This window comes from Sinocyclocheilus rhinocerous, unplaced genomic scaffold (assembly GCF_001515625.1).
Source record: "Sinocyclocheilus rhinocerous isolate Xijiao unplaced genomic scaffold, SAMN03320098_v1.1 scaffold335, whole genome shotgun sequence".
In the NCBI taxonomy this organism is placed as follows: Eukaryota; Metazoa; Chordata; class Actinopteri; order Cypriniformes; family Cyprinidae; genus Sinocyclocheilus; species Sinocyclocheilus rhinocerous.
Window position 1 is genome coordinate 879,478 of NW_015659708.1, and position 11,404 is coordinate 890,881.

The 11,404-nt window shown below is 33.5% G+C and overlaps 1 protein-coding gene across 1 annotated transcript; it reads right to left on the minus strand.

Moving 5' to 3' along the window:
• Nucleotides 1-3,526: 3,526 nt before the first annotated feature.
• LOC107724071 (free fatty acid receptor 3-like) lies at nucleotides 3,527-4,429 on the minus strand. Its single transcript, XM_016532844.1, has one exon. The coding sequence runs from the start codon at nucleotides 4,427-4,429 to the stop codon at nucleotides 3,527-3,529; it is 903 nt and encodes a 300-aa protein (XP_016388330.1).
• Between the last annotated feature and the right edge of the window lie 6,975 nt (nucleotides 4,430-11,404).

The following is an 11,404-nucleotide window of genomic DNA, read 5'->3' on the forward strand; positions in this document are numbered from 1 at the left end:
ATCAACACCCCAAAGCTTGACAGTCATTATTACCTCTTCATTGGTCGACATTTTATTCCATAATGTTACACAGTTTTGATATTGTTTTATGTCTGATGATCGTGTTAGAATACATGTGGAAGCATTTGTTGTTTCGGTTTCTTCTTCACTTGTGTTTTTTTGGAAATTCTGTACAGAAAATGTGTACTAGCGCCACCTACCGTATAACAATGAAAACACGGATTCTAGGAGCACAATTATAGCTAAAATATATTTAGACTTTTTCTAAGTATAAGTCAAGTATACTTAAATGTCATTTTAAGTATATTTCTGAGAAGTACATAAAAAGTAGACTAAAAGTATACTTTCCTATGTTTTAGTTTAAAAGAAATATACTAATAGCACACTTGAATAAACTTCTATTTCGTAAGGGTGTCTTTGTGGACTTAGAAAATAAAGTCACCTCTCACTAATTTAATTACCTTGTAATTAGTTTTTACGAGCTTTTACTTTTTAATCAGTTTTTACTAGCTTTTCTTATTCTGCAAATGAATGTAAAAAAAAATAATGTCTTCAAAACTTGCATTTTACGTATCCTAATTATACAATATGAAACAATATTTTGGCAAAACTGCTCTGTAATGTGGAAATGATGCCACAACTGTGGGAGAGTCATATTTTTAGGAATATTTATATATATACAATTTTCATGCAATAAATATTAGAATTATTTTTATTTAATTAAGTCTTTAGATTATAATAGTTTTAATCATCCATTTTATAATGGATTTTCATATTTTAAGATTGAACATCTGCTTTGGGACAAGTGTAAAACAATAAGATCAATACATAAAGAGCATTTGAAAAACAGCAAAATAAATTTTAGAAGCATTGGAAAAGTTTCCAATATAGTTTTAATATGATCTTTATCTAACAAAGAAAAAAGTTTAAATTTGTTCAATAAAAAATCAAGCTTTTAAACATGCCTGCCGTTAAAGAAATATTCTCTGTTTAAAAAGTATAATAAATAAAATAAAAATACTGACCTTCACAACGTAGAAAAATAAGGTTCCTCAGCATTTTGTGTCTGCCCAGTTTCACACAAAGTATCCGCGAGCTTCCTTCACCTCTGTCCTAGACATTCTGAATGTGTGATTAGACTACGTGATGGGTGCAATGACTCAAAACTGCGGAAATTCAATCAATTCAGAGCATAATCTGCAACACTGAGGCTCATCAAACAATGTCTCTTGGCAACCCTGGGGACAGTCAGTGAGAAGAACACAGGAAGTTGTCATAACTGCTCTATATGGGGTGTATGTGGCCCCCAAGAACAATATCTTGTCATATGGAACATACTGGAAAGATAAGAAGCAAGTGTTTGTCTTGTGTGTGTGTGCATGGAAATTCTATATTAATTAGTAAGGATTCAGGTGCTAGGCCATAGTTGAGTATATCAAGATGATTTGTGTATCTTTCAAATTTTATTCCTGAAGCTATTGAAGTGAATATTTACTGAAATCCAGAATGAAAATTTGCTATATTTATGTTGGATCTTTTCATTTGTTAGTAATGTGTTTGTCTGGTGAATCCTTTTCAGCCAATGAACTCTGGATAAAGGATTTTTTTAATGAGTACAATTTAATTTAATACAACAAAATATCATAACTTACTTTGCAACTAAATGTATATTGGTTCTAAAGTTAAAGCATCTATGTGCTATTTATAAAATGATTAGGTTTACTATGAGACTAATTAAAATTTTATTTTACAACTTCCACCAAAGAGCCTGTTTCCTGTAGTTCATGGTTACTCATTCCTAATCCTGAAGAATCGACTTCCTGCGGAGTTTAGTTCCACACCTGGCTGTAATTTTCAGGTAAACTTAGTGACCTTGGTAAGTTGATTCAGTGGCATTTAATTACAGTCCGCAGGAAATGGGTTCTAGGAACAGGAAGTAGGCCTATTGCTCTAAGCCATAGCTTAAATGGATAGTTCAACCCCAAAATGAAAATTCTTTTGTAATTTACTTAGGCCATATGTCGTTGTAAACCTGTACTATAACTTCTTTCTTCTGAAAAACACAATATTGCGGAACATAGGCCTACTGTAGATAACTACTGAGGCATTTCTCAAAAATATGTTATTTTATGTTTATGTTCCACAGGAGAAAGAAAGTGATTGGAACGTCATAAGGATGAGCACATGATGACAGAATGCTCACTTTTGTCTGAACGTCAAAAGAACACAAAATTTACAGAGCCATCATATTTAATATGATTTAATTATTTGTAGATTAAATTTAATAGATAACACTTCCTCGAAAACATTTGCAATTGGTTTGTAAAAGGTGAGCGTGAGTTTTTTGTTGCATTGCACCTTTTTGAACAGCAGGTGCCACAAGCTTGTAATGTTTGTGATTCATTTGTGAATTGATGCAGACGACTCACAATTCCGAAACCTTCGGGAACTTCGACACATCACTTCACAGGAAGTGAAGCGGGAAATTATGAAGGTAGAATGACGTCAAAAAGATTTGCATACGCAGGGTAAGAGTTGTGGAAGTGTACATAAGACTGTAAGCGTAAATTAAATTTGCATGTGCAAGAGAAGCTTTGTAAAGGTGTAAATCGCGTTTCAAGCGCAAGAAAAAATTATTTGCAGCATTTTACTGTTATTCGTAAGTGTAATTCATGTATTGTGAAACAGCAGCTTCATGCTAACGCAAAATAAATATGATCTGCATGCTTCTGACTTCCATTTTTCCGCGCTTACACTTTTGGCACGTTTTTTTCGCCAAAAGACGGTCAAAGCTTCTCTTGCGCATGCAAATTTAATTTACGCTTACAGTCTTATGTACACTTCCACAACTCTTACCCTGCGTATGCAAATCTTTTTGACGTCATTCTACCTTCATATGAGGCGTTTTTAAAGAGTTCATTTAGTCCAAATTGTGTGGTCTGTACGCCGTAATAAAGTGAGCGTGTGTATAAAACACACATTTAATATAAGCAAATTACGTTTATTTTCATATTAAACATCACAACAGTCATTTCGCTCTTTAAAATAAGACAATTTGTATTAATTAAATTAATAATAACTTAATATTTTTATAAATACACTTGGATGTTTTATATACACCTTTATATTAAATGAAAGCAAGATAAGTTATTATTTATTTACAAATAATATATTATGTCATCATACTAGAAACCTCTCTAAAAGATGTGCTACTGTTGTCTATGACCTTGCAGGGCGAGTGAACATATCTTGTCAAGTGAAGTTCATTTCAACAGATTTCCTGGAACAAGGTCACAAAGATCGGTGTGATGCTCACAGGTCAGTTATTTCAGTGATATTTTTCCTAGGATCCTTTTCTGCTCATATAGCCTTAGCCTACCATAACAAATGTGTACACCCTAAGTGTAGGTTACAATATGTCTTTGGACATTTCTTTTGTGCGATTGAATTAGAAGACATTTTGGTGATACCATTCTTAAGTTTACAACAACAAAAAATTGCTTTAAATAGTAAAACTATTTTTATTTTAAAACATAAAACTGCACAAGGCCTTTGCACATACTTTGATAGCCCTTCTCATATCCTTAGAGATACAGAAAAATATAATAGGATCAAAACATGCATTTAAAGTGCTTAGTATTAAAGCTTTCATGCGCCAATCTGGATTTTCTTTTTTGATGAAGCCCACTACGTGTGATGCATTGAAGGGTGCAAAACTAATGGCAAACACAAGGAGAGTCCCCACAATCAGTCCAACCACCCGGAGTTTACGCTGTCGCTTGATGAGAGGACACTTCATCAAAATACGAATTAAACTGATGTAACAGAAGCAGCAGATAAGGAGGGGTAGAAGGAAAAACCCCACTGCTATCCCGAGACGCACTGGGAGCAGTTCTCTCAGCTGTTTTGCTGTGAAGTTAATGTAACAGCCCTGAGGTGACGCCTCCTGAGAGCGCTTATTAGTGGTGTTGTCTGCTTCATTAGAATCTAAATATGCTGCCTTGTAAGGAAATACTGAAGTTACTGCAATAATCACCCAGGTGACAACACATATAACTGTTGTGTAAATTATTCTTTTTGGACTTTTATACCTGACTGGAAATGCTACACACACATAGCGCTCGGCACTAATTGCTGCCAAGAACAGGCCGCTGGAATAAAGAGGAAGAAAGAACATGAACAGACTGAAGTGGCACAGGGCATTGGGCATGTTCCAAACCATGTTATCTGCAGCCTCTTTCATCTTGACAGGCAGGAAGATGAGGAAGACAAGGTCAGAAGCAGCGAGGTTCAACATGAATATGTCAATGGGGATAGGTTTACAGTGAATCTTGCGAATACATGAGCAGAACGCCAACACAGCATTAGGAAAACCAATCAGGAATGTGATGATGCATATGGTGAGAAACACTGTCGAATCTTCTGACATTGTTGTCGGCCTGTGATAAAGTTTTTCACTTTACTGTAGAAAACAACCCTGCGAGTTCTTAAAACAGCACCTGTATAAACACACACAGTTTTGAGATTATTCTCTTAGATTTTTTAATACTATGAAAAAAATTACTAGAAAATAAGTTCTTAAAGATACTAAAAACATAAGCGGTTTTATTTGGAACTTACCAATAGGTATTTCTCTCTGTTATTTGTAGTCTCGATCAAATCATTGGCTCTTTTGAAATGTGCTTCCGTAATGTACTCCAGACACCTGGATGGCATAGATACAGTAAACTGTAGTATGATTTGCATTCTGTCATATTATGAAAACATGTTTAGAATTGAGCCACTGTTTTGTTTTGTTTTTTTTCCAGTACCCTCAGCAGGCCTACTCATTAGCCTAGCAAAAGCTAATTAAAAATACAAATAATCAGACCGGTCTACATTCTATCTATGATCAACGAAAAGCACAATTACTTAAAGTCTGGAGGCTGAAATAAAGGGATAGTTATTATTATTCAGTCTCGTGTTGTTACAAACCTGTATCCATTTTTTCGCACATTTTTAAGCGTTGTTGTGCATTTCTTCCCAAGTTTGATGGTCTTAGTGAATTTGTCTTGCTCCAAAATGACACAAAAACACCATGAAGTTACTTAACATTAGTCTATATTCCAAAAATAGAAAAACTGCATTTTTTCTTTCTTTTTATAGTTGCACAGATGTGATTATTTTAAACTGTTAGTATGCTAAGAGCAGCATAAACATTCTTTAGAATACTCTTTCTTTCTTTCTTTCTTTTGGCTGAACCTTAAATGGCTTTTGCATTAAATGACTTAATATTGATTCCATCATCTATGTGCCGTGATCAAACTGCTGAGAGCTTTTTGAAAAAAATGCTGTATAATACAAAACAATTAACTGTGCCAATCAAAAACATAAATGAAATGAGATAATTCAAAATGTTAATTCTGATCTTCATACAATCAGGTTTAGGTATTTTTAATAATTAAATGTCAAATTCTGATGCATATATACTAAAAAAACTATTAATGGAGAAAGTTAATGTGAAAGCAAAATGTGCAAATCAGCAGGTAACATTGTTGCACTGCTATCATCTTATAGTTTTAAATAAAAATACATATTCAGAACCTTGAAACAATGTTATTCCAAGAAAGCTTTTTACACTTTGGAGATGTTTTGTAAAAATGACTTACCAGTTTCACCACAATAAATAAGTATAACAGGTGTATTCCAGTCCAACATAATTTCAAAAACATCTAAATAGATTTTAAAACTTTTAAATGCTCACCACAACTCTTCAGGTTATGGCTTAGGCTTCCATCTCATTTTAAACAGTAACTTTTAACATGCATGTTTATCAGTTCTCAAATCTTTCCTGGGAAGTGCCTCATTGCAAACCACAAACTGTCACATGGGTTTTGTCCACACTTAGTCAATGTGAAAATAAAGAACTATTGTTTTGTTTTCTTTTTTCTCTCCTATGGATGTGAGGCCCAAAATTAGTGTAAGGAGTATTTTTTTAATGATATTAAGGATATCAACAATTTCTGGAAATCATTGTGGTCCTGCAGTGACTTTTGTGTGAACATGTAACATTTAACAGTGTATGCATAAAAAAATTAATATTTATAATAATAATACATGCTGCATCACTTCATAATTTCCATACACTAAAACTGCACCAGGAAAATGAAACAGTCCCAAATAGTGTAAGAGCAATTTAATTTATATTTACAATACAGTGCCCATGTTAAACATTTTACACATTCACATCATACATTTTATAGTAGCACTATTACAATAATTACAGAATAACTGTTTCACAGAATAGTTACAAATTAAACACATGGGTCATCAATGCTACTCTGTTGTTCAGATTTGAATGAAATAAAAGAATATACATAGAACTGCTTCAAATTTACTATAGATCTTCCCTCGTGTTTAGAAGATCCACTAGATGCTATTTTAAATTTTTTAGTCATTATAATAACTTACTATTGTTTATATTTTAGGTTAAAATCACTAAAAATGTAATCATATAATACAGAGGCAAACATAAGTGAAAAGGGAACGCTGTGTGTAAACAGCTAATGTCTTGCAAAATTATTATAAGAACATGCACTCTCATCCAATATCTTTAATAACCAGCAAAACATGATCTCTCAGCTCATATCCTTCCCCTAAATATGATTGGGGGACTTACACTCACAAGTTAAAAAAAAATTCCATGTTCAAAGTCAACATCTCATTTATTTCCACGAGTGTCTTGCCGTACCCTAATCAGGTCACTTTTATGGACGAGTATGCTTTGTTTGCTTTTGCTTTGTCATCTTTAGATTCACCATGGCTTATTATTGACGCAGCTTGTGTCGTTGTTGTTTGAGGGTTCCTGGAAGCCCTGCTGCAGTGATTCTGATGCCAGGACTTGCATGACACGTTCCTTCGTTTGCGGCACAATCTGACCACCAAATCCAAATCAATGTCCATGTATTGATTTTTTTTTGCGGGAAGTCATATAATAGGAGGATATTTAGCAGTCCGCTGGTCATTATGGCGAAATAAACCCCTTCAGAATGATACTAAATCTTTTACACCTCATTTGATATTTATGGAAGCATGCTTCCACCAAGGAATAAAAAAGGTAATTGCCACTTTATATCTTACAATTCTGACTTGTTTCTCACAATTCTCAGAATTCTGAGCAAAAAAAAAATCTGAATTGTGAGATATAAAGTCGCAATTGTGAAGAAAAACATTGCAATTTTTATTCAGTGGTTGAAAAAAAAAACTGAATTGCAAGATATAAAATCCGAATTGTGAGATTGTTAGAACTTGGGAATTGTGAGGAAAAAAGGTCAGAATTCCGAGTTTTTATCTCGCAATTTTGACTTTTTTCCCCCTCAGAATTGTGAGGAATTGTGTGATATATACTCAGAATTATGAGAAAAAGTAAAAACTGCGAGATATAAACTCTATATTGTGAGATATAGGCATCCATTCACCTTATTAGAAGTGTACCATCAGAATGTTTTTTAAACATATTTCAAGGTTAAATAATAATAAAAAATACATATAGTTGCTTTAAGATAACTTAAAAAGATGGAGAAAAGAAGTGTGAACATGGTTTTTATGAACTCATTAATCACCAGAGTAAGAGCGTCCATTTCTGCATCCACTTGCTGTGCACAAGCTTTCAGATTCTCCTTCCAGCGCGTGACGTCATTGATTCTGTCACTCAGTCGCCTGCTGCTGTCATACTCATCCCAGTTTGTCTGATAACAATAACAGGAAAATATTTGATAATTAGTGCTACAGTCTTTCTACGCTGTCAAACAACTTTCAAACCACCCTGATCATTACCTTACTGGTCGTCTCATTGCGCAGAGCTCTTCCTTCCTGGCGTATCTCGTGTGAAATGTTGCGCTTGTTTTCAGCAGTGTGTGATATCTGTTTATTATTAGTCGCCCAGTCAGACGCACTGTAACGCAAGCCTGGCTTTGAGCTCAGGGTGGCCATGTTTGCTGGCATCATAGAAACAAGATGACAATTAAAGACAAAAGAAGTAGTTCTAGTAAACAGGCAGATGGTTAACCATCTGATTCTAAAAGGTTCTAATCTGTTTGTGTTTTGATTTGGCGGGTTGCATAAACTGTTTAGACTAGCCTTAAAAAGTTTGTCATCTTTTTTTTTTTTTTCTCAAGGTCATAACTTTTTTAAATTCAGTTATGAAAAGGTAGATTGGTCTTATTTGAATTGGAAACGTAAGACTGATTACCCCTTGGCAACTGCTGCTCAAACTAGTTCTTAAGACACAGTCTTTACATGGTGGCTAACTGGCCCAATTGTTATTTGTGCGAAAAATATATATTAATAAAACTATTTTTAAAATTACTATTATTATTGGACATTATCAGCCTATCAGTTAAATTCACTCTGGTAATGCAAACTTCTCTTTTCTGTATTTTAAGAAGCATCATAGTTTAGTAAAACTACTAGTAATAATAGCAAATTAACAATTATTATATCGTTTAGTAATGTATTTGATGCATAAATAATCAGAATGATAAAAGACAAAAAATTATAATGCCAGAGCAAGCAATCTCTCGGATATTTGACGTGACATTTCAAACAAATAACTTTTACTTATTCCTGTGTATTTATCCTGCATTTATCATATATTTATGCCTATATGTATTTCACGACCTCGTAATTGAGAGGTTATATTGAATATTTGTACTTTTATTAAATGATTTGTCACACAGCAGGGCTACTAGTTAAAACTTAAATGGAAATGGAGTTTCTGCACCTAAAATATACTTTGACTTGTGTATTCATATACATTTAACAGTAAAATCTTTGTTAAGTAAAGTTCATATACATGTCATTTGTAAACCACTGAAACATTCATTTGACTTACCGAAACTGATGCAACTTTCAGATGTGTTGTCAGTCGCTGTTGCGAGTCCAGCAGTAAACACGGTAAGCGGGTCTCTTGGTAACGGGGCGACGCAACTGCAGCTTATTCAATAATTTATACAGCATAGCAACACTCAACAATTACTCACCGAGACGTTTCATCGTCTCACCGTGACATGTGCCCATTACCACTCAGAAATCCGAGAAACACTTGGGGTGGGATCAGTTTGACCTTTCATCATCTAGAACACCTTAAAGACCTCACAGCAACGCGTAATAGCCACTCAGAACACTTTAGTAACCGTGGCAAATTCCCACAACACTTCTTGCACTTTTCACCTTTTTATTCAGAAAATGTACAAATTTTATTTAAAAATTTTATTAATAGTTCCCCCTCCCCCTTTCATTCAACCATTCATTCTGTTTAAATACATACAATTCGTTTAGCTATATATTTTTTACAGCTTTGCGTTGAATACTTGACAATTATTTTCATATAGCATATTTTTATCCTCTAACATTACTGTATCTGTGTACATCTAGGTTATTCACGATTTATTGGTCAAAATAAGTCATGAATATTTCTGTGCTCAATTAATGGAATGATTATTCTGGCATTTTGGTCTATTCAGATTTTTTTTTTTCACAGACAAGAAAATGTGTTAGAAATAAATTGTAGTTATATCATAAATGTATCATGTTTGCAGTTAGATAATGAAAGAAAGAGTTTCTATAAATAGTCCATCTCTGCTGTCTCAAGATGTTTTGTGATGTGGTCCAGTAGATATTTTTCATTTGCTGCTTCTTTCAAGTAAAAATGAGATCCAGGAAGCACAATATCCTACTTTTGAATGAACAATCAAATGATTAATTTAGTTTGAAAAATATGTAATTAATACAATGAATGCAAAAAATGCAATTAATCTTATGTTATTAAATGTATTTATTTGTTTGTTTGTTTGATTGATTGTTTTAAGTAGCAGAGTTACCTTCAATAGAGCTGTTGAGAGTTTTGGCCCAGCGAGCATAATGGATAGAGCCTCCACCTGCCCAGGGAAAACAGATGAGACGGACCGAAGCATCCGGGCGCTTGTTGAAACAGGTTATGACTTTATCCATTCCTCTGAAACATTAAGACATGAATTAAGAATCATTTATCCTAGGCAAAACAATTGATCAAATACATATAGGAAATAGAGTTATCTGGTCATGCAAATGGACTGATGCCACATATGGAAGACTAAAAAAAAAAACATGAAAAAATAACTGAATGTACCCTGCAGTACTTTTGTTTACCTGGAAAGAATATTCCACATGTTAGTGAGATACACAGAGTTTAAGTTATTGATCTCAATGCTTGTTTAGCTGAATTGTAGCTTAATCAATCACATGCATATAATGGAATAAAATTTTAATTGAGTAGCACGTATAAATAAGGTTTGAGCTTTTTGTAGTTTATCAGCATTCTGGCGTACATTCACGACTTTATGCAGCTAGTTATTTACATACTTCAATATGTAAGCCACTGATTTATGCCCAAATGATTTAATCTTTCGTATGGGATGATTTAAGAAAAAAATGCATTTTAATTAATTGATCCTAATGTTTTAGAAAATAGAAATTACACCAGTACAAAAAAAGGATTACCACAAAAAACCACAAGATACTGTACTCACGTTTGTAGTGCAGAATATATCCTGTACACAAGCTTCTTCTTCTGTGGTTTTTATTTGACGGTTTGCAAACGAAGTACATTACCGCCATCTGCAGGACTGAGGTGTGAGCTCATTGGGATATAAAATTTGTATTATCTACAGGTGCATCTCAATAAATTAGAATGTCGTGGAAAAGTTCATTTATTTCAGTAATTCAACTCAAATTGTGAAACTCGTGCATTAAATAAATTCAATGCACACAGACTGAAGTAGTTTAAGTCTTTGGTTCTTTTAATTGTGATGATTTTGGCTCACATTTGTGTGTGTGTCGTGTGTGTGTGTGTATACTGTATACAGTATATATATATTCTAAAAAAAAAAAACTTTAAAATCCTGTTTACAACCTGAGTTTCTTTCAGAAAGGTCATGACAGCCTTAATTATATATTGTGTGCCAGGCAGACTCAATAAGTTTTTTAAGCTCAATCCATTATTCCATGCACTCTGTAGTTCTTTCCTTTTTTCAGAGTATTTCCTACATATAAAGAGTACATGTTTTACACTTTCCACTTCTCCACAATGTATACATAATCCTGTCTGGAGTTTTCCTATTAATCTTAAGCAACTATTTAACCTTGTGTGCCCTATTCTCAGCCTTGTTAAAATAGTTTCCTCCTGCCGCCTCAGATTACACTTTTTAACTATCACTTCTTTCTGAATGCTATATAAATGTCTTCCTTTCTCCTCCTGATCCCATGTATCCTGCTACATTTTATTAATATTATCTTTAATGATAACTTTAATTTCTGATTTACTAAGTGCTATTTTTATATCTATATTTTCTGTCTTCAGGGCTTCTTTTGCCAATTTATCCACCTT

What these genes read in the sequence shown, in the direction of transcription:
- LOC107724071 (XM_016532844.1), bottom strand. Translation starts at nt 4,429, where the DNA reads ATGTCAGAAGATTCGACAGTGTTTCTCACCATATGCATCATCACATTC.